Consider the following 21,045-nt stretch of genomic DNA (forward strand, 5'->3'; position numbering starts at 1 on the left):
ATAAGGCCGCTAATACGTTGGAATGCAGCGTCTTTACGATGTGAATTGAGCGTATTCCGATCAACCGCGGGAATGTCGTCTCAGCCTTGTCGCGCAAGTCTCGCGTGAATCTCCGCGTTTTGCATGATGTCATCGTGCCAGGCACCAAGTCGCGAAAAAGTGTCGAGCTTCACGCGCTTGCCTTGCACAAACCACACCCACCATGTAAACTTCCGCACACACACACGGGACTTCGAGGACCACCTGCAAAGATGCCGCCTTTCGGGTTCCGAAAGCGTGAGCGCTCCTCCTCCCCGCCCGTTCCTCAGAAGAAGGCGAAAGCCACGCCCTCGCGAGCAAAGCCGACGCTGTTCGAAACCGTCGATTCCCCGAGCACGAACGAGAGAAGTCTAGAGGAGAACAAGAAGTTTCTCCAGAAGCTGGACGATGACGATGATGCCTCCTCCCTCAGCGAAGCCGACAGTGACGAGTTTGAAGATGTGCCTCCGGCGAAGCGACGCAGAGTCGATCCTGCAGAAGACGAGGATGGGGAGCAAGAGGACGAAGAGGATGAAGTTGAATGGGAGGATGCTATTCAACCAGAGGACACCTCTGAGCTGTATACCTCGACATCTGCTCTCCAGCATGAGCCCGAAATCACCGATGTGTCCATTTCAGTCAACGATGATGGCACGTACATCGAGCCGCTGGTCTCCGCTGCCACTGGCAAGAAGGGACCCTCCAAACGCGAGCGCCAGGTTCGCGTGCAGACGCATTGCTTGCATGTGCAGAGTTTGATGTGGCATAACACTGTGCGGAACTCATGGCTCAACGATAAAGAGGTGCAGAAGACGCTGATGAATGGGTTGACGGAGGGTGTCAAGAGAGAGGTGGAAACGTGGAAGAAGGCCATGGGTATGTCGAGCCAACCCGAGGTTGAAGGAAAGGCGAAGAGCAAGAACAAAAGAGGCAACAAAGGCAAGCAAAAGGCTGGTGGCAGAGACTGGAATGCAGGAGCAACACATCTCGATCCAGGCCCGCGTGCCGGCGATCCGTTATTACGACTGCTTAAGGTGCTGGCGGCTTACTGGCGTAAACGTTTCCTAGTCACCGCTCCGGGCCTACGCAAGCAAGGATACAAACCGCTGAGACGCCTTCGAGATGACATCCGCGCCTGGGAGAAGGACCACAATCGTGACGTGGAGGAGTACGGCGAGCGTGTCGAGAGCTTGTCAGACTTTCGCAAGCTGGCGAAGAAGTGTGAAGGCTCTCGGGATGTCGGCGGGCAACTGTTCGTTGCTCTGCTCAGGGGCCTTGGACTGGAGACGAGAATGGTGGCGAATCTACAGCCGATTGGATTCGGATGGAGCAAGCTGGAAGAAGCCGATCCCAAAAAGACGAAGAAGGAGGCTGAGAAGTCTGCCAAGGTGGAATCAGAGTCTGACGATGATGCTCCGGTGATTGTGTCGTCTACGTCCAAATCAAAGAAGGCGTCCAAGAAGAAGACTCTGGCTGCCGAAAACGCCTCACGCAAATCATCCAGAGGCAACAAAGCCGATCCGATCAATCTCGACGATTCCGACAGTCCACTCAGCAGCGTACCCTCGGAACCCGAGGTGGACGAAGAAGAGGAAGCCGATGATATCTCGGTCATTGACATCACGCCTTCTACACCAAAGAGAAAGGTGACGAAGAAATACGACCGCGGCATGGCTTTCCCCAACTACTGGACCGAAGTCTGCTCCCCTGTTTCCCACAAATACTACCCCGTCGATCCCATCGTCCTGTCGACCATTGCATCAAACGACGAATTGCTGCAGACCTTTGAGCCGCGCGGAAAAGGGGCGGAGAGAATGAAGCAAGTCATGTGTTACACCATTGCATTTTCTGCCGATGGCACCGCCAAGGACGTCACCGTACGCTACCTGAAGCGCCATCAACTGCCAGGCAAGACCAAGGGCATGCGTATGCCGGTGGAGAAAATACCCATCATGAATATCCGGGGCAAAATCAAGAGATACGAGAATTACGATTGGTTCCGCACCCTCATGTCCGTCTACGACCGGCCGGAAGGCAAACGCACCGCGGCGGATGACCTGGAGGAGCAGACCGATTTGAAGGCCTTCAAGCCCACTGAGGAGAAGAAAGTCGTTGCCAAAGAGAGCTTGCAAGGCTACAAGCAGTCCGCTGATTTCGTGCTGGAGCAACACCTTCGCCGCGAAGAAGCCATCCTCCCCGGCTCCGAGCCTGTCAAGTACTTCATGTCTGGCAAGGGCGACAAAGAGCAGGAGTTGCCTGTATACAACCGCGGAGACGTCGTCAGTTGCAAGACCGTCGAATCCTGGCACAAAGAAGGCCGTGAGATCCGCACGGGCGAACAGCCGCTCAAGTACGTGCCTGTGCGGGCCGTGACGCTCATCCGCAAACGCGAAATGGAAGATGTGCAGCGCGAGACGGGCGAGAAGATGAAGCAAGGCCTTTACTCTGCAGCGCAGACGGACTGGATTATCCCACCGGCTATCCGCAACGGCGTCATCCCCAAGAATGCTTTCGGGAATATGGACGTTTACGTCCCCACTATGGTTCCGCGCGGCGCAGTCCACTTGCCTCTCAAAGGAAGCGCAAAGCTCTGCCGTAAGCTCGAGATCGACTATGCCGAGGCTTGCACGGGATTTGAATTCGGAAAGCAGCGCGCTGTGCCGATCTTAACGGGTGTGGTGGTGGCGAAGGAGAACGAGGGCATGGTGAAGGATGCGTGGAGGGCGGCGCAAAAGGAGCAGAAGAGGAAGGAGGATACGAAGCGCACGGCGACGGCGTTGCATTGGTGGCGCAAGATGGTGCTGGGGCTGAGGGTGTTGGAGCGGATGAGGGTGGAGTATGCGGAGAGTGGGCTTGGGGGTGGCGAGGATGTGAACCCTTTTGTGAGGAGGGAGAAGAAAGAGGTCGCAGGGAAGAAGGTGCAAATCGATGATGATACGGGAGGAGGCTTCTTCCCTCCTGGGTATGACGAGGAGGAGGTGCCGAACCGTGGTGCTACGAGTGGCGCGTCTCCCGATGATGAAGAAGGTGGAGGATTTCTGGTGGAGGACGGCGACGAGCAGGAGTCTGGCGGCGGAGGGTTTCTGGTGGAAGACGATTCCGAGGAAGCTGGACGAGCGACGACGAAGAAACATGCCCCGATCACGCCAGTGTCGCTCCAATCGATGCACAAAGCGGTCAATGGGTTCGCCGACTCGGATGCCGAAGAATCTACTACTGCGCCCGCGAAAAGCAAGAACAACGGTACCAAGGCAAAACCGCGCCAGTCGAGCGCAAAGAAAGGCAGCAACAAGTCGGACAAGAGCCGCACAGCTCCCACGCCTGACGAAAGCGATGCCGAGTCCGAATTATCAGACATGAAATCCGAGGACGACGGAGAGAGCGACCACGCAGCCACTCCTCCACCCAGCAAACGGCGTAAGACCGCTTCCATTCAAGGCACTCGCCAGAATGGCATCGGCTCACGTTCCCGCGCTGCAACGAAGAAATCCACGCCGCTGAAGAGTCAGTACTTTGTACACGGTGAGGCTGACGAGGCTGAAACCGAGGACGAATCGGAGCTGGACGCGAACAGTGAAGTGGAGGTCGTGAAGCCGAGGATGACTACTGCGCGCACGAGAACGAGAGCGAAAGCGAAAGCGAAAGCCGAGAAATGAGATGTTGCTGCTGTGAAGGGGCCTCGTAGAGTGGTCTGATGTCTGTGATGAACAATGGCGCGACTTCTGGGCTGAAGATCCACCTGAGATTCGGCTGAGCATTACCGACTGTCAGCTCGCCCTCATACATACTTAATCAAATACAATCCCCATTGACCAACGTAACAATCGTCAGTGCAAAACTTCAATCATCATTGTAAGATAAACATGTCCAACACAAACTCCCCTCCACCACTCAACATCCCCGCATCCACCGCAACAGTCACCATCTCCGCCATCGACACAACGACCCTGCTGGACTCAAATACCGCCTCGCTAACGTGGAACCCACCCATCAAGGGTTTCGACCGAGCTGTCGCCGGATCCTGGAGTTTCCTTATCGAGCACCACGCTTCGGGGCGAAAGTTGCTATATGACCTCGGTCTGCGAACGGATTGGGAGAAGCTGCCGCCCGCGTTGGGGTTGCAGGCGCTAATGGACCAGGGGGTGGTGAATGAGTTGAAGGCTACGAAGGGCGTGGCGGAGATTTTAACTGAAGGGGGTGTGAGGTTGGAGGAGGTTGAGGCGGTTATTTGGTCGCATTGGTAGGATGGAGCATGTGAAAGGTTGAAGACTACAAGAACTAACGTTAGATACAGGCACTTCGACCACACAGGCGACATGTCGACCTTCCCCTCCACCACCCGGCTCATCGTCGGCCCGCATTTCAAACAACAACTCCTCCCCGGCTACCCATCCGACCTCAACGGCGTGGTAATGGAATCCGACTTCCACGGCCGCGAAATCGACGAGTTGGACTTCACCCACCCCACCGCCATCCGAGTCGGCCGCTTCAAAGCCCTCGATTACTTCGGCGACGGCAGCTTCTACATCCTCGACGCCCCCGGCCACGCCATCGGACACGTACATGCCCTCGCCCGCACACACGCCTCGCCCGACGCTGCTTTCGTTCACCTGGCTGCCGATTCGATTCATCATGTCGGCGAGATCCGACCTTCGGAGTACTTGCCTCTGCCGGATCCTATTGTGCCTTCTCCCGTGCCTACAGTGCATCCGTTCAGTTGTCCAGGGCATTTCTTCTCTGCTATTCTGAGAGAAGGATCTCGGAAGAAGCCGATTTTAGAGGGCCAGGATCCGTTCAAGGAGTTGGGTGGTGATTCGAGGTTGAGTTTGATTTACGATGAGCCGGCTTTACGGGATACGATTGAGAAGGATGAAGAGTTTGATGCGCACGAGGCTGTTTTCACTGTTATTGCGCATGATTGGAGTTTGAAGGGGGTGATTGATGAGTGGCCCAAGCCTTTGAATGCGTGGAGAGAGCAGGGGTGGAAGGAGAAGGGGACCTGGAAGTTTTTAGAGGATTTTGAGGCGGCGGGTGTGCATGAGAGTTAATAGAGCAAGGAGATATGAAGAATGACTGCCGTGTTACTGTTAGATGAGGAGCTGTTAGACCATGAAAGACGGTTGCGATCAGGTACGAAATAGAAATGTACACCGTACCTTCCCTGCTTTATGTTCGCCATTCATTGGTACCGAGTCGGCTAACGATGGAGCTTGTGTGACGGGCCCCAAGGCGTATATCAACCGCACCTCCTTGCCATCTCTCATCCTATGCTTTTGTGTGGAATAGAGAGGCCTTCTATCGTCCTGCTGTCTACCTAGGCTACCACAGACCCCGCCCGCACCATGACCGGACCACGGCGTCTGCTTCGCACGGAAGTGCTGATCAGCAAAGATGAGATCTTGAGAGGCACCACTTCCGCACACCGTCCCGCGGATGAAGACACAGGGTAGAGAGGGCATCTCGGGATGGTCGGTCAGCGCTGCTCACCGCCTTGAAGGACTGCACTGAACTTGAGATCAACCGGCACCGGAACGAGGCTGGCCCCCACTGTTTCCGGCTCAGAGGTGCGAATGAACGCCATTCAGATTCGTATAGGTCATTTTTGCCACCATTCTGTCGAGAGTCTAGACCCTGTTTCAGCTGCAATCAAGCACGAGACACTTGTTGGTCAGCGCAGCCTCGCCCTGTCAGCGAGACGACGTCGGGTGAATGGAGCAGACACACATCGACCTCGCAAAGTGCTCTCCCTCATGCAGGCGAGCTATACTACTGCACTGACAAATGCATCAGGCGCAGGCCATGGCTGATCGCACCACAGCTGCATTGCCCGCAATGGATCTAGAGCGGCTCTCCGCCTTTCCTGTCTTCTGCTCTTTTATAGCCCCTCGTACCCTCGACGGTGCCATTGACAGTTCCATTCTCTTCTTTCACGGCTGTCTCTACTCTTATCACCCACTATGGAGAGGCAGACGTTTTTTGCCGCGCATGCGGCTTTGATACCATTCCACGTCACGGGACCTGGTGGTTGGTTTTGGGGCCGCCCGCGAGCTACTCCCACACCGCCGTCCTTCCCACCCCATCTTCCTCTCGCATCACTTATGCGCACCCACACTGTCTCCTGTCTCGCCTTCCAGCTCTCTCATCTTTGTTGATTGGCTTCATATCGCCTCGATCTCCTGAAACGCAGCTTGGAAGAGACGAAAACTTACCGGAAGCGGATGTGGGGAGAAGTCGGGTCATCACGCGGGTGGAAACACACGCCTTAGCATCCCGACACAGCTTCTGGGCGCAGGGCTCAGGATCGTTCGATTGCAGTGATGCTGTAGTCGAAGTGCGTCCACGACTGAAACGTCGTCACTGATCAACACAGCCGGTCTTGCTGCACCCGACGCCGACCCGCCCTCCTACCGAGGTCTTCTCGGATTGGGAGAGGTTATGGAGCCTGACGAACACATGGAAGAGGACGATGGTTGGTTAGAGGACAACAGTCGGCCGGAGCACGACGAAAGTGAGCTGTTCGCCGGTGTAGGAGCCAATTTCGATACCGAGTATGGGATACAAGACATCCCTGAACTCGGTTACGACGACATCGACCAGGTACGTAGGAATAGTCAACAGCTTGTGTACCAGCCAGCTGATTCGTGTCCGTCACTCTTAGAACACGAGTTTCTTGCCAGACCCCAGTGCAGCCTCGCGACACCGGCTCTGGCAATTGGCAGAAGGAGAGCCGAGCTTTGACGACATCCTTGGCCGAGCTGTGTACGACCTCGATGGCGTTTTCGACCAGGCACCACGGCAATACAACCTCGGCGCATCCGACTCCGACTATGTAAACTCCGTCTGCAACAGTTTCCAAGACGTTTGGCAGCCACCAGGCCCGTCGCAGACAGGCAGTACAGATCCCACTCGACAGTCATCAAACGGCGACGACATATGGTCATCGACAACGCCTTTGACGGAAACGACTGCCGACAATGCACGCCCGTTCGCTTGCGCGGTGGATGGGTGTTCCGGCAGGTTCACAACAGCGACTGGCCTTGCAAGGCATGTGCAGCGCTGCCATCAGCGGCCCAAGGTTGAGTGTCCTGTCTGCGGAACTTTACTCTCACCCTCAGGGCACATGGCGAAACATTTGCGCACCCATCAAGCACGCGAGGAGTGGAAGTTCAATTGCGACCTCTGCGGGAGGAAGTGGCAGAGGAAAGATCAGTTGAAGCGACACCGAAACAATAGGGAGTGCGTTAAGGCTCGTCAGCGCATCGCATCGCTACCCTCCCCAATCCCGGAGTCCTCTGAAATGGCCGCTCGTCGACTTCAGCAGAGGACACGCGCGACACTGCTCCCCGCTGATCGCACGACACCGGCGTCACAAGGCTCTGCAAGTTCCACAAATTCGCAAGTCGAGGCATCCAAATCGGCAAGCGTTTCAGGGACTGGTCAGCCGCGAAGCGCTGCAGCGACTCATCATCCGACTCCGCGCTCTCCCGTACCTCCTCCAGGTATGGGGCCTTTTGTCCCCCCTGCAGATCTGCAACCATTCCTTCTCCCTTCAAGCTGCGTGCCTTACGTTCTCCCCTCCGGCCTGGAACTTTTATTTCCGTTTTCGAGCCCGATTGAGCCCGGAATTGCGCCGAACCCTTCGAACGAACACGCCTGGGTCGCATTTCTTCCCTCCGTGGCATCGTCGCCGCCGCCCGTACTAGAAGACTTACAGCTCCATGCGCTCCATGGTACATTGACGAACAGTTATCATCATCTAGGACCCGAAGCACAACCTTTCGCTCCTGATCAGGAGGACGAATGGCTCGATCCGAGGCTACGTCGGCCTCCCCAAACTAACGAAGGAAGCTGTATTCCGAACGCAAGGCCAACATCGGCACGCATGCGATCAGAGCAACAACCTCCGGAACACTCGAATGCCGCAGCTCCTCACGAAAGAGACGCTGCATTATGTCATGTCACCGAAAACTCGTCGAACAATCAGACGGGCTCTAGTGGACGGCCACGTTGGAAGGGAAAGGGCAGACAATTTTGATGACGACGGCAGGCATCACGAATTATGATTTTATGGCTTTCCACACAAGAAGAAAGCCTTGCGTTGAACCATCGGGACCATGTCAGGCAGTCGGAATTTGGCATTCATGTTTGGTGGGTTGTGCAGAGTCTGACGGAGCTTCGATGTTGGTGGGTGTATGTGCTACTCGCATTTCTTTCGGCGTGGGATTCTGGCATTCGACGATACCCACGTTTTCTTCGTTGAACAACCCTTTGTATAGCTCAATGAACAGTACAAACCCCTTCATTTGCTTAAGATCTTTGACGAACACCTGAGTTTTTGAGCCAAACCTGTGCACGCGTGCAAAGCCCCGCCCGCCACTTTCGCGTAAAGTGGTCGCGTCAAACTCGCGTTCTTGGGGAAACTCTAACTCGACATCTTTCCAACGTCCATTGACTTTCAAAGCCGCAACCCCATCGTTTGCCAATGTACACTCTCACCACCCACCAAATTGCTGCATGATTGTTGAATCGGGAATGATGAGGGCAACTTGAATGGCTGAGTATCCATAATACGCAGACGAAGTAGTTCCACGCACCATGGAACCAGAGAGATCAGCGAAACGCCGGCGAGTCGATACACCTCAAGACACTTCGCCGACAGACAGCATCGCCGTTGCGCCTAAACCACGGCCTTTCGTCTTTCCTCAACGGAAACCACCAGCCGAGCAGTCGCTACCTTCATCCTCCCCCGCCCCCACGAACGGCGCAACGCCAAAATCAGCTCACGAGTTATGGGCGGAAGCAAAAGCCGCGAGTCTTGCGCGGAGAGGGAGGAAGCTCGGGGGTGTGGTCTCTTCACCGACCAAGGCGGGCGTGCTTGGTAATGAGGGTGGTCATCGATCGTCGCCCGCGAAGAAGACTCTCGCATCTCCCTCTCCTGCGAAGAAAACTTTGGATCCGTTAAGGAACCAGAAGGTTGCTACGCCGAATACCACGCCTTCGAAGAGTGGAGCGAGCTTGAACTTTTTCAAGCAGTTTCATCAGCCAAAGGTTGAGGGCAAGAGTGTGGGACAAAAGGATGGGACTTCGAAGAAGCTTGCAAATGGCCACAGCGCGGAAGAGCAAGCAATTGGGGATGCTACAAGAGACGAACCCATGTCGGAAAGCGATGAAGACGAGGACTTGGATGGCAGTCCAGTGCCTGACGGTGTAAAACGGAAAGGCTGGACCTACGAGAAGCCGAAAAAGACTTTCGAGGATGAGATCAGGGAGCTAGAAGATGTTGCGCGGCGACAAGCGGACGAGGATGAGAGTGCTGGAGGAGGAGCGGCTTCCTCACACAAGAAACGCCAGAGAGTAGCAACTGCAAAGGCCCTGAGTTATGAGGCTGTCAGAGGAGAGAAGAAACAGCCGAAAGACACGGTGCGCAGGCGACTGGATTTATCTGACAAGAAGAAGGTTGAGCCTGCGAGAGAATTACCCTCCAAGCAACACGAGGCTACAGATCCCATGGACGTCGATGAACAAGAGGGTGCCGACCTAATGGAAATCGATGACGAAGAAATAGTAGCCACCCCTCGGCGTCCTGCTCAACGAGAACCAGTCCGCAGTGTACCTTCCACGAAAGCCAAGGCTCGGATTGATGTCGTCTCAATGCCGGCATTGCAAGATGTTGCCTTCTCTGACGAACATCTCCGTCTCATCCAACACATTGTCGCAGACAAGCTCACCTGGAACCGCCCAACACGACTCTGCAATCTCGCGGACGAACATGCCAAAGTCTCCAGTCTCATTACGCAAACCGTGACTGCCGGCGAAAGCAACAGCATGCTCGTGATCGGTGCTCGAGGGAGCGGCAAGACGACCCTCCTGAATGATATCCTTCGGCAACAGCTTGTCGATCACGCAGATGAGTTCCACGTCGTTCGACTCAACGGCTTCATTCACACCGACGACAAGATTGCGCTACGCGAGATCTGGCGACAACTCGGACGAGAAATGGATCTGGATGAAGAAGAGGGCGCTTCGAAGAACTACGCCGATACCATGACGAGACTGCTGGCTTTACTCTCGCATCCCGCCGAGCACGGTACAGACCAGCCCGGCCAAGTGACAAAGAGCGTCATCTTCATACTTGATGAATTCGAACTATTCGCCAATCATCCGCGCCAGACTCTACTATACAATTTGTTCGACATTGCGCAGAGCCGTAAAGCGCCCATCGCTGTACTGGGTTTGACGACGAGGATCGATGTTGCGGAAAGTCTCGAGAAGCGAGTCAAGAGTCGCTTTAGCCATCGATATGTGCATCTCGGAATGGCGAAAAGCTTTGCTGCATTTCAGGAGAGCTGTCAGGCTGCTGTTGTCATCGATTATGGCGACTTGAGTGTGGAGGAAAAACAGACTCTTGGCTTGAAATCGGAGATCAAGGAGAAGCTCTCCAAAGCCTTGACAAAAGACGAAGAGAATCCCGTGACGAACTGGAACGCAGTCATCGAAGCCCTCTTCGCCAACGACGATTTCACCAACCACCTAAAACGCCTCTACTACACCACCAAATCCGTGCCAGAATTCCAAACCTCACTGCTCCTTCCCCTCGCCACACTCCCAATCAATCCATCACCAAACTCTCACACCCTCCTCGCTCACCTCCTCAAGTCCTATCAAGGAAACCCGCTCCTCGCCCCAGACTCCAAACTCACCCTCCTCCCAACGCTCAGCACCCTCCAACTCGCCCTACTCATCAGCGCCGCCCGCCTAACCGCCATCCACGCTCTGAACCTCGTCCCCTTCCCGCAGGTCTACGAGGAATACAAAGTGCTCGCTTCCAAGGCGAAATTGCAGGCTTCGGCTGCTGGGGTTCTGGGGCCGGGGGCGAGCGCGAGGGTTTGGGGAAAAGAGGTTGCGAGGGGCGCTTGGGAGGGGTTGGTGGAGGTTGGATTGGTTTTGGAGGAGGGTGGTGGTGGTGAGGGTGGTGCGCGGGTTGATGTTGGGTTGGAGGAGATTGGGGCTTGTGAGGGGGTGGAGTTGGGGGGTTGGGGGAGGTGGTGTAAGGAGATTTGAGGGGTGGTTTTGCATATGTTGAATAGAGATTTGGATGTAGCACCGTTATGCGCGAAGTCGAGCATTGCTCATATGGATGAAGACGAGCCATGCAACAATGTGGTGTGCGTCCACGTGAAGGACGCGTCACGCGTCGCGTGCCTTCCTATTCCGTCAAATTCTCGTTCGTTCTTGCCTTCACTACTATGTGGCTTGCAAACTTTGCTGCCTAGAAGGCTCAAACTCTCCACTCCAACATCACCACTTTGTCAACCCTCCATCTTCCTGCCACGCACCCACATTCAGGCAAGATGGCACCACACCCCACGGATGAGCAGGAGGCTGCGAGATTCAGTCAGAACTGGGCGCTGCTCGACAAGGACAACATACATGTCCCCAAAGACGTGCGTGAGCGCGCCCGTGTGGACGCCTTGGCCTACCTCGAGAGTATGCATGAGAGCTCCAATGTCCTGGCGACTTACAACGTGCTGTGGCGTAATAATGAGCGCACCTGTCCGCGCTGCGAAGAGGAGGAAGGCGTCAGTTTGGAGGACAAGGCATGTTGAACAGTTCCGTCTTCCGGGCATCGGTGTGCTAACGTCGTTGGGTCCTAGATTAAGGAGTACGCAACGCCCGCCGAGCTCATGACGCACCTAGCGACAACCTGCCCGAGCCCCGTGACGAAGTGGTTGCGCGAGCACGGCAGGGACGAAGAAAGGGACATGGTGTGTCCGTACTGCGAGGCAATCGGCGTTCGCAATCCCCGCAAGTATACCTTTCTTGTGCAGCTCGTCCGCCACATACATGCTAGCGATGGTGCAACGAGTGGGGAGAAGCACGACGAGTTGAAGGCCGCAGATGGGTGGTATCGAGAGGAGTTTGTCAAGTCGTTCCTGCCGATCATCAACGACCACAGCAAGGACTGGTTGCTTCGGGACTGTCCTCGCTATCGCTTTTGATGCAGCAGTGGAACATCGAAGTAGCGTGCGGAAGGCAAGGTGCCGGGTGAGCGAAACGCCTTGATTCGGGGTCAGTGAATAAGGCGATGCGAGACGAGAGACAGCGAAGCGTCAAAGTAGCAAATAGCGAAACGACACAAACATGACATGCACCCTACTCACAGCTAATCCCGCTTGCCCGTTTGAAATGCATACCCGTTCCCATACCCATTCGGAATGCCATAACCGCCCAGTCCACCCCTTTCCATGCCCCCCAGCCGATCCTTCCCATGACTCTTCAGCCGTCGCGGTAATTCAAACCCCCTGAAATACGTCATACAAATCGCCGCCGACGCCAGCGCCGACAGCAAACAATACACCAGCGTGCTCAACGTCAGATGGCCACCCACGCCCGTCCAGCCCGAAGGGAGGAAAGTGTTGGGATACCACCGCACGCTGAATTGCAGCGGCAGAGGATCGCCGATAATAATCCGCGCCGGCGGCCCTCGACTAATCGAATACGCCGTCGCAGCAGCAATGGTACCCGGCGCGTCGCTCCTCGGCATAGCGTGCAGCAGCACATTCAAATTCGAGCTGATGTGTATATGGCTCAACTGAATCGTCCCCGACAGCGCCACAACCATAGGCGTGTAAATCTCACTCAGCGTGCCCTCGCCCTCCGTCTCATCTTTCGTGCCCGCCTCAAACTGCTTCTGCAGCACCGACGGCGGGAGGGGTTTGGTGGGAATGCGGCATGTCAGCGGCGCGTCGTTGTGCACGTAGAACTCGAGCAGGTGGAAGAAGTTGTCGTCGATGAAGTCGATGGTGCAGTTGATTTCCCGCTCCACGCCGAAGAGGAGTTCGAGCGGGCGGCCGGTTTCGTTGCACACGGGGAAGGGGATGTACTCGAGTTGGCCGGTGGGGGTTTTGATGTGCTCGCTCGTCTCGCTGGGGGTATTGTCAGTGTCGAAGACTGCTAGCAGCCTGCTCTTGCAACGTACATTGTTCGATTCAGGCAGCTCACGGGGATCCGATCGCCGACTTTGTAGCCCGGGAGAAGGAGCGGTTCTTGGGCTTGTGCGGTGGCCAGGGAGGTGAAGAAGAGAAGCGAAAGGCGACAAAGCAACGCTAATCGTCCAAACATCGTGTGTTTCCAAAGGTCGTAAGGAGAAGTGAAGTTGGGGGAGGGGGGAAGTCACAGGCACAGGGTTGGATGTGCGCTTGCTGGCCAGAAAATTAAAGTTCAGGGTTGCCGCAGCCGTGTCTTAGCGCCGTCGCTTCCAGGGGCTTACCTAACCACGTCGACGACCGCCGACGCTGGTTGCAGTCGTATTGATCCATATAGTGAGATGTGAGGAGGAGAGTACGAATAGTGACAAGACCATGCTTAACATGCCTACAACCCCTAAACAAACGCCATCTCAAATGCCCATACATACAACACACCCCCAAGTCACTCACATCATCCTCACTTCCAAGCACTCAACCCCGCCCAAGGATCCCCATTCTGCCCTTGCGAAGAGGGCTGCTGCTGCTGCTGCTGCACCCCACTCCTCCTCACATCACCCCCATAAGCAGAAGAAGCAAACTGCTGCTGCTGCTGCTGCTGCTGCTGCCCTCCATACTCCCCATACTGCCCATGACCAGGCGGCGGACCCGGAGGCGGAGGCGGCGGCTGCCAACCAGGCGGGGGAACGCTGCCTGAGCCCGCACCTGCGTACTGCTGCTGTTGGCCGTACGTCGTTGTGGAAGGCTGCTGCGGCTGGTTCTGCGCATTGGGCGGCGGGGAGAAGTACTGCTGGTGCGCGGCGGGGGAGATGGGAGGCGGGTAGGCGGTGGGGTTGTAGGCGTTTTGCGGCGAGGCGTAGCCGTCTGAGCGGAATTGCGGGTGGTTTGTGGAGGACATGGGGCGTTGGAAAGATTGGAAGCCCGGGGAGGGTTGCATGCCGCCGTTGGGGGCGTATTGTGGTGAGATGGGCGGGCTGCGGACGGGTTGGTAGGAATTCTGGAGAGGAGGCGGTCGATGGCCGGTGTTTGGTCCTCTCGGCTCGTTGGGCACGGGCGAAGACGGGTTCACGCTCATGCGCTCCATCAGCTCTTTAAGCCGGTTTTGCTCGCGCTCTGCTCCGCTGCCTTTTGCCGCTTCAATAGCAGCCAACAGCGCACCGCCTTCACTCCGCCTATTCTCGACAAACGACTCGACGTTCTTCTTCAAACTGTCGACCGTCTGCCTCATCTCGTCGTAAAAGCGTTTCGCGTGCTCCAGGCCAGCCTGCAGATCAACGAACGCTTGATGCACTTTGCGGTACTTGTTCAGCACGGTGTTGCGTTGGCGCGAGAAGGCTTCGTAGCGGTTTTGCTCGCCGCGCACGCGCTTGTCTTGTAGGAGTTCGCCGTAGGTTTTGGTGAGTTCGCGCATGAGGGAGGATTGCTTGTGGTTGGCTTGGAGGATGCGGTTCTGGTGTGGGCGGAATTTCTCCAGCTCGGATTTGAAGAGCGCGGCGTCTTGGTTGGTCGTCGCTTTCTTGTTCAGGATGAGGATGCTGCTGATGTCGTCGGTGTGGATCTGGTGGGGGTCATTAGCTGTGGAGGTATAATGAATGATCAGTAATGCTCACCTTCTCCTTCAGATCCTTCAACACTTGCGCCCTCTCCTTCTTCACCAGCTGCAGCTTCTTAATCAGCTCCTCCACCCGCTCAATCTGGTCAGCAACGCTCGTTTGGCTGTGATCAGCAAAGTCGTCGTCCAACAAATTGCCCTCATCGGCCAAACCACCCGGACTCTGCACTCCCTTCCTGCCCGTCCCTGCTTTAATCATGGCCCGCTGATACAGCACATCCGCCTCATCCGTCTCCCCCGCCGACCGCATCTCGTCAAAATCGCTCTCGTACTGCCGGAATGTCCCATACAGCTGTGCATCATTCGCCGCCGCTTGATCGACCGTCGATCGGTAGCTTCGCGCATCCGTGCGTAGGGTGCTAGTCAGGCGACTCGAAGGCTGCTGCGTCCATTCGCCGCCGTACTTGCTCCTCATCTTCTCGCACACCGACTCCTCCATATCCAACTGATTCATACTAGCGTCGAGCGCGGCGAGAACGCCCTGCTTGTTCTCCTTCAGCTGGTCAAAGACGGGGCCGAAAGGAGTGTGTCCGGCGAGTTCACTGCACCAGCGTCGGAACTCCTCGTCGACGCCCATATTGCCTTGATCCAGGCCGCCTTTGAGGATGTTCAGACTTCCCGGTAGTTTCAAATAGTCCAGCGAGGTGGAGAGTTCGTCGTCGGCAGTTTGACATCGTTCCGCCTCCGCTCGCACCATCTTTGCCTTTTCCTCGTCGTACAAACTGGCACTCTCCGTCACGCTCATGGGCACGATGGCCTGGAAGATGTCGCCTCCGATGATTTTCTGAATGTCCTGGCCTTGATATAGTTCACTAACGGGAATCGCTTTCGCAGCCGGGAGCTTGGGGATGGGAGAGAGGCTCGTCTCGGAGGGTACTGTCTGGTGGTAGATGAGGTCGTTGTCTCGGTTGTATTCCGCGAGCTTCTCCTGCACCGCCACGGACTGCTTCTTGACCATTTCGATGAGGATGCCTGCAGTCTCGGAACCCAGATTGCTTGATGGCGACATGGTCGCTGGCAGAGTATTTCCAACCCGAGTCGCTTCCTTGGCGGCGGTTTGCGAAGCGATAATGCGACCAATGGCTTGCCCGTAGTTGTTGGCTTCATAGTCCGCGATGCCCTGATAGTACTGCGCCAGACTGGCCATATGGTGCTGCTTCAGCTGCGTCACCAACAACCACACCCGCTCGAAGGTCCCCTTGTTCACATTCTCCTGCACGCCCTCGACCGCCTGTGCGTACAAATATGCCGCCTGCGCAGTCAGCTTGGCAAGCATGCCCGGCTTCTTCTCCGCCATCAACTGCTTCTCAATAAACACCTCCTGTGCCTGCGCAAGCATGATGCTGATCAGAGTCTTGACCGTCTCCCGACTCAGGTCCGTGGAGGGAGCATGCAAGAAGTTCTCGTTGATGTACGTGAACATGCCCGCGCTCGCTTGAAACGAATGATACGCCATCTTCAACCCGGTATCCTCATGCCGATTCTGCGCGGCAGCATGGCACGACAGGACAGCAGAGATGTTGAAGATGATGCTCGCCTTCTCATACGCCAGGCTGTACTGGCTGGTAGGTTTGTGAGTGAAAGCATCGAACCAGGTAAAGCTGATCTTGATGTGGTTCTCGTCGACCGGGAAGCGGAGATCCAGCAATTCGAGCTGGCCGTAGTAGCGGTACAGCACGTCTCTGCCGGTGGTGCTATCGCTGCCCACGCCTCGCACGTCTTGCCGCAGCCGGTTGAGCTCGTTGCATTGCGCCGAGTAACGCTCGGGGTCGTCGCCGTAGGCGGCGCGGATGTGGTGTTTGAGCGGGTGCACCCAGTCGATTTCGTTGGTCTGCTTGAGCGGGCAGGAGAGCATGGGGACCTGCATGGTGGTCGTGGGCGCGGGTCGGGTGTTTGCCGGGTGTCTACGCCGACTGCCACCCTCTCATTGTATGGCGTGGTGTGGAACAGAAGAGCCCAGGTGTAGCACAGTCCTCGACGCTTCGTCTCTTCCGGTGTATGTGTCTTGCTGCCTAGCTCTTGTACCCGCACGTCTCGGCTCTTCCAACCCGTACGTCCAACTTTTCCTCAGAGGTCTACGCAATCGCCGAGCAGAGGATGTCGAAGGGATATGTACAGTACAAGCAGCTTGGTGGGGTGGCCGGGGAAGCTGGCTGTTGGGTCAGGAAAACGGCGGCCTAAAGCTTGATTGTTGGTGATCGACAGGTTACACGACGCAATCTCGCAACGACTTTGTGGTATTCTCGACAAAACGCAAGATCAGCAGGACGTTTGCATCCGCTTCCTTCTTGAATGTAGCCGCCGGCAAGAAGCGCGTAGGACCACGTGAAGGACGAGGCGGCGGATACTCGCGGCGGCAATTGGCTGATCAAGCGCTTCCCGCGCCAACTCGTCAAATGGGGATGCGCAGCACATGCGAGGCCGTGAAGACTCGTGTGTCGAAGGTGATATGGACGAGGTGGTTCGCAAGTGGTGAGCCGAGATGCGCATTGCTCGCTATCAAGTCCAGCCGCTCCCTCTCTCTCTACTGTACAGTGTCTACATTCGCCACCCCGTCACGCCAATGATGCAAACAAGAACGCTAAGCAATATGACCACTCCCTGTAGTGCTGTCATCCCGATCCACTGCCAGATGCCTTCTTCGGCGGCTCTTCGTCCTGACTCTGGTTGCTGTTACTGCCGCTCTCACTCCCCTTCTTCTGCTCATCGTGCTGCCCGGTAATGTTATGCCACATGTTCTTCAAAAAGCCCTCGTTCTTGTGGTCTTCCGCAGTCGCTCCAGGTCGCTGATACGGTTTCGAGCCAGACCCTTCCGTCTTGCTGTCCGCCGGCGGCGCATCTCGGAACTGATTGAGGTTCATCACCCTCTTCGCTTGCCGATCGCCCATCTCGTCCGCGAGCATCTCGATGATCGTGCGCTGGTTGACGGACAGATACTTCGGCATCTGCACCTTGAATTCCACCCTCATGTCGCCGTTGTTGCCCCGTCGCGAACTGAGCTTCTTCATGCCCAATCCGCTCAAGGTAATCTTATCGCCAGTCCCGGTACCCGTGGCCACCTTGACCTTGACCTCGCCTTCCAGCGTCGGGATGTGGATCTCGCCGCCGAGCAGGGCGGTCGTCAAAGGAATGGCGGCGGTGTAAAGAATGTCGGATCCAGAGCGCGAAAACTTCGAGTCCGGCGCAATTCGGATGAACACGTAGAGGTCGCCCTTCTCTGTCCGGGCCTTGGGATTCGATGCCTGGCCTGTAGGCGGGTAATCTCCCTCTCCCATCACTCTTAACCTCATCCCGTCTTCCACACCTCCAGGGATGTCCACCGTCACCGTCTTCTTCTCCCTCACCGCACCATTACCCTTGCACGTGCCACACTCCCCTCCCCTTGGAATTGTGACGCCGGTGCCGCCACACGAGTTGCAAGTACTCGCCATCTGGAAGCCGCCCTGCATGAAATGCACTCTCGTTCCCGTCCCATCGCAAGTCTTACACTGACTCCTGCTCATCCCCTTCTTCAGCCCGTTGCCAGTGCACGTTTTGCATTGCACCAGCGGCGTGATAGTGATATCCTTCTGCACGCCCTTCGCAGCATCCACGAAGCTGATATTCGTCTGCACCTCGATATTCTCGCCAACCATAATCTCTTCTTGGAATGGCCCACCGCCTCTTCGGCCCCTCCTCGCCCCAGTCCCCCCAAAAGCAGAAAACAAATCCTCAAAATTGAAGTCCGCCCCAAAGCCGCCAGCCGCTCCTCCAAACCCACCAAAGCCTTGTGCGCCAGCGAATGGATTACCGCCGGGGCCCGCACCCGGACCTCCAGGATTGAAGCCAGCCCCTTGATCGAACGCCGCAGCACCATATTGATCCCAGGCCTCTTTCTTCTTAGGGTCGGAGAGGAGTTCGTATGCAGATTGCGCGTCGGCGAATAACTCCTTCGCTTTGGGTTCTTTGTTGGTGTCGGGGTGGTATTTCTTCGCTAGACCATAGTACGCCTTTTTGATCTCGCCGCTGGACGCATTCGTGCCCACGCCGAGCGCTTTGTAGGGATCCTTGGTGGCTTGGAGCGAGGAGGAGGCGTGAAAGTCTCGTCGCGGGCGTGCTATCCGCTCATGGTCGGTGCGAATGTGGGAGGAGAGCCGGGGTCGGCGGTGTGAGGACTGAGCCGACACATTGTGGAATTGGCGATGAGAAGGGGATTGATTTTGTCGGTCTTGATATCTTTGACATGAGGGTCGAGTTGCGGCGAGGAGGCGCAGCGGCGCGGCCGCTTTCGGGAGCAACGCCGGCGATGCCAGACTCATGGCGCTCCTCTAGGAACTGATAAAGAGGATCTATTCGAGCGACAGACGTGACAGATGTCGTTGCGGTTGGCTATGCGGAAAAGTTGAACCTGAGGGCTGCATCTCCCGAAAGGTCATCTCAAAAACTTTAAACTTTCGGGAACCTTCTCGAACGAGCCAATCAAGTGGAGCCTCGTTGTGAGCCTCGAGGAATAGGACGAGATGGCCTGCTGCCTTTCCCCAGGCAGAATTGGGAGTTCGCTGGTCGACTGTTGCAAATCAATCTTTGGCGTATACTACTGTCTCGCCGTAGCCGTGTGTACATCGGCTCATTCCGACGGTCGAGTGGAGAGGCGTAACGCCGAGAACACCAGGGAGAATGGTCACGCGAGCGCTCCCGTGTTCTCTAGAAGATTTGAACAGCGATGAACACACCAGAAGCAATATGCAAGACTGAACTATGCACTCAACGTCGACGAGTTGTCGCAAGAGCCTCGAAACGCCGCTGCGAAACCGAAAGCCACCTCATGATCCAGCGCCGAGAATATGGACACCCCACCCTCATTATGCATTCAGGCCCATCAAGCCTTCTTGACGCCCCCAGGAACAGATCTCATGCGGAACGATTTGCCTGAGTCACAGTCAGCATCAGTCCCTTACAGCGCGTCGGGCAACAACCCACCTGAATTTCGCGCTTTGTACAGCACAGCAACAACCACGTCCGTCTCGCTGACCGCCGCTCCGTTGAAATGCTTCCTCACCGTCGTCGCAAGCTGGTCTTTTGCTATTCTTCTCTGCTCTTTCTTCCGCGCCATGCTCGGACTCTGTCGGCCGATGCCGTGATTTGTGAGGAGTGCCTGGTTCAGAGGCGATTTGAAGGAGGCTGAAGTGGGCAGGTTGTGCGCGACTCGATAGGTTTCGAGGAATTGGCGGGGCATGGTGTTCCATTGCATCTGTTTTTGTATCCTCCGTAAGTGGATGTTCTTCCATGTACTGGCTAGTAATTTGCACTCACGCCTCCTTCTGGTGCGACGACACTTAGGTCACCAGGGTGTATGCTCGCAAGTGCCAAATCCTTCAGACCCGTCCCATTACGCTGTGCAGCCGCGGCATTCTTGCTCCTCCTCGCGTGCGCGGCGGCCGCGATTTGTCTCTCTCTTACAGTCGAGCTCTCAGATCGCGAGTCTTCGTGTACGAGGCGGGATTTCGCTGGCGGCATATTTGCGGTCCGCGTGTGTTATCTGATGTTGGCGGTGTATAGCGATGTTGACACGGTATCCAGAAGCATCGCGTCGTCGCTTGAGGGGCCCAAAATGGTAGCGGATTTGGAGAGGAGGTGGTGCGAGGAAGGACGTGGTCAGGTGTCGCACACTTCTTCAGCTCGCGCACGCGCGAAGAGCGGTGACGCCAGTCTGCAGGTCCCGAATTTCAGGGCCTCCGGGGTCGGCCGCTAGCGGCCCGCCTCCGTCCTCGGCACATCGAAAGCCGGCGGTGGCCGGAGCCTCGTCTCACTTCACTTCACCAGCTCTCCTTTCCTCAGTTTGCAGCATCAGATTGACGCAAGCTTTGTTGCTGAGCGGCAGTCATGTGATGGCTTCGGAGGTTGTGCGAAGCATGTGAGCAAGTAGATGTGCATTTGCGATGCAGTACTTTCACAGATCATCCCCCGTTGTCTCTCTGTGTCAATTGCTTTCACGTGTGACATGCTCAGTTATCGCTCCTTACATTTCCTTTTCTCTCACTTCCTCTTCAATCCATAACCAGACTACATGTGAAACGAAACACAAGCTGCGATGCTTTTCGTTCCACACGCTACGTTTAGCATTGTTCTCCTATCACAATCACCATCACAATCACACGAAGCATCATCATATGCTTGCTGATTGCCTTTTCTTATATTCTGCTCTTTCATTTACCCTCCACTTCTCTTGACATCCTTCTCTTCCCTCAACCTCAAGCTCGTTATACCTCTTCTCTGAACGCTATAACTCCCAACTACTCACAACACTGGTCTCCCACCTTCACCCACATCTTCCTTTCATCCATCACATCGTCTCCGCTTCCAATCATTTTTGGCTACTCACTACTTACCGACCTGTCACCTCTATCAGCCTCTCGATCTTTCCCACCATTCGCATTTCTCAAATACTCA

The 21,045-nt window shown here is 56.0% G+C and overlaps 9 protein-coding genes across 9 annotated transcripts; 5 read left to right on the forward strand and 4 right to left on the reverse strand.

Moving 5' to 3' along the window:
- The first annotated feature begins 189 nt into the window (after positions 1–189).
- BDY17DRAFT_292636 (Rad4 transglutaminase-like domain-containing protein) lies at positions 190–3,823 on the forward strand. The gene has a single exon (XM_033732858.1). The coding sequence runs from the start codon at positions 252–254 to the stop codon at positions 3,672–3,674; it is 3,423 nt and encodes a 1,140-aa protein (XP_033591517.1). The 5' UTR covers positions 190–251; the 3' UTR covers positions 3,675–3,823.
- Positions 3,824–5,182, forward strand: BDY17DRAFT_292637 (uncharacterized protein). The gene is made up of 2 exons (XM_033732859.1): positions 3,824–4,258; positions 4,313–5,182. Exons 1-2 carry the CDS (start codon positions 3,882–3,884, stop codon positions 5,064–5,066), a joined length of 1,131 nt encoding a protein of 376 aa, XP_033591518.1. The 5' UTR covers positions 3,824–3,881; the 3' UTR covers positions 5,067–5,182.
- Positions 5,183–6,234: 1,052 nt separating this feature from the next.
- On the forward strand, positions 6,235–8,320 carry BDY17DRAFT_94077 (uncharacterized protein). The gene is made up of 2 exons (XM_033738854.1): positions 6,235–6,615; positions 6,677–8,320. The coding sequence occupies exons 1-2, from the start codon at positions 6,454–6,456 to the stop codon at positions 8,051–8,053; spliced, it is 1,539 nt and encodes a 512-aa protein (XP_033591519.1). The 5' UTR covers positions 6,235–6,453; the 3' UTR covers positions 8,054–8,320.
- A 989-nt stretch (positions 8,321–9,309) lies between these two features.
- On the forward strand, positions 9,310–11,079 carry BDY17DRAFT_240277 (origin recognition complex subunit 4 C-terminus-domain-containing protein; the record flags this gene model as incomplete). The annotated part of the gene is made up of 1 exon (XM_033730358.1): positions 9,310–11,079. A coding segment is annotated over one exon (1,770 nt), but the record flags the coding sequence as incomplete, so codon positions are not given.
- Positions 11,080–11,270: 191 nt separating this feature from the next.
- BDY17DRAFT_94153 (uncharacterized protein) lies at positions 11,271–12,164 on the forward strand. The gene is made up of 2 exons (XM_033738855.1): positions 11,271–11,615; positions 11,673–12,164. Exons 1-2 carry the CDS (start codon positions 11,370–11,372, stop codon positions 12,015–12,017), a joined length of 591 nt encoding a protein of 196 aa, XP_033591521.1. The 5' UTR covers positions 11,271–11,369; the 3' UTR covers positions 12,018–12,164.
- Positions 12,165–12,181: 17 nt separating this feature from the next.
- BDY17DRAFT_315569 (uncharacterized protein) lies at positions 12,182–13,140 on the reverse strand (the record flags this gene model as incomplete). The annotated part of the gene is made up of 2 exons (XM_033735921.1): positions 12,182–12,944; positions 12,998–13,140. The coding sequence occupies 2 exons, from the start codon at positions 13,138–13,140 to the stop codon at positions 12,182–12,184; spliced, it is 906 nt and encodes a 301-aa protein (XP_033591522.1).
- Positions 13,141–13,464: 324 nt separating this feature from the next.
- On the reverse strand, positions 13,465–16,483 carry BDY17DRAFT_321843 (BRO1-like domain-containing protein; the record flags this gene model as incomplete). Its single annotated transcript, XM_033736706.1, has 2 exons — positions 13,465–14,562; positions 14,615–16,483. The coding sequence occupies 2 exons, from the start codon at positions 16,481–16,483 to the stop codon at positions 13,465–13,467; spliced, it is 2,967 nt and encodes a 988-aa protein (XP_033591523.1).
- Positions 16,484–17,088: 605 nt separating this feature from the next.
- Positions 17,089–18,983, reverse strand: BDY17DRAFT_292649 (uncharacterized protein). Its single transcript, XM_033732860.1, has one exon. The coding sequence runs from the start codon at positions 18,912–18,914 to the stop codon at positions 17,229–17,231; it is 1,686 nt and encodes a 561-aa protein (XP_033591524.1). The 5' UTR covers positions 18,915–18,983; the 3' UTR covers positions 17,089–17,228.
- BDY17DRAFT_292653 (uncharacterized protein) lies at positions 18,984–20,373 on the reverse strand. The gene is made up of 3 exons (XM_033732861.1): positions 19,909–20,373; positions 19,576–19,846; positions 18,984–19,524 (listed from the first exon to the last, which is right to left on the reverse strand). The coding sequence occupies exons 1-3, from the start codon at positions 20,110–20,112 to the stop codon at positions 19,475–19,477; spliced, it is 525 nt and encodes a 174-aa protein (XP_033591525.1). The 5' UTR covers positions 20,113–20,373; the 3' UTR covers positions 18,984–19,474.
- Positions 20,374–21,045: the final 672 nt, after the last annotated feature.

The sequence above is a fragment of the Neohortaea acidophila genome, assembly GCF_010093505.1.
Source record: "Neohortaea acidophila strain CBS 113389 unplaced genomic scaffold BDY17scaffold_3, whole genome shotgun sequence".
Lineage (NCBI taxonomy): Eukaryota > Fungi > Ascomycota > Dothideomycetes > Mycosphaerellales > Teratosphaeriaceae > Neohortaea > Neohortaea acidophila.

What these genes read in the sequence shown, in the direction of transcription:
- BDY17DRAFT_292636 (XM_033732858.1), top strand. Translation starts at nt 252, where the DNA reads ATGCCGCCTTTCGGGTTCCGAAAGCGTGAGCGCTCCTCCTCCCCGCCC.
- BDY17DRAFT_292637 (XM_033732859.1), top strand. Translation starts at nt 3,882, where the DNA reads ATGTCCAACACAAACTCCCCTCCACCACTCAACATCCCCGCATCCACC. An exon ending in GCGGTTATTTGGTCGCATTG is followed by an intron (nt 4,259 to 4,312) that starts GTAGGATGGAGC and finishes CGTTAGATACAG; the next exon opens with GCACTTCGACCACACAGGCG.
- BDY17DRAFT_94077 (XM_033738854.1), top strand. Translation starts at nt 6,454, where the DNA reads ATGGAGCCTGACGAACACATGGAAGAGGACGATGGTTGGTTAGAGGAC. An exon ending in GTTACGACGACATCGACCAG is followed by an intron (nt 6,616 to 6,676) that starts GTACGTAGGAAT and finishes CGTCACTCTTAG; the next exon opens with AACACGAGTTTCTTGCCAGA.
- BDY17DRAFT_94153 (XM_033738855.1), top strand. Translation starts at nt 11,370, where the DNA reads ATGGCACCACACCCCACGGATGAGCAGGAGGCTGCGAGATTCAGTCAG. An exon ending in GCGTCAGTTTGGAGGACAAG is followed by an intron (nt 11,616 to 11,672) that starts GCATGTTGAACA and finishes GTTGGGTCCTAG; the next exon opens with ATTAAGGAGTACGCAACGCC.
- BDY17DRAFT_292649 (XM_033732860.1), bottom strand. Translation starts at nt 18,914, where the DNA reads ATGAGTCTGGCATCGCCGGCGTTGCTCCCGAAAGCGGCCGCGCCGCTG.
- BDY17DRAFT_292653 (XM_033732861.1), bottom strand. Translation starts at nt 20,112, where the DNA reads ATGCCGCCAGCGAAATCCCGCCTCGTACACGAAGACTCGCGATCTGAG. An exon ending in TCGTCGCACCAGAAGGAGGC is followed by an intron (nt 19,847 to 19,908) that starts GTGAGTGCAAAT and finishes ATACAAAAACAG; the next exon opens with ATGCAATGGAACACCATGCC. An exon ending in GTACAAAGCGCGAAATTCAG is followed by an intron (nt 19,525 to 19,575) that starts GTGGGTTGTTGC and finishes ACTGTGACTCAG; the next exon opens with GCAAATCGTTCCGCATGAGA.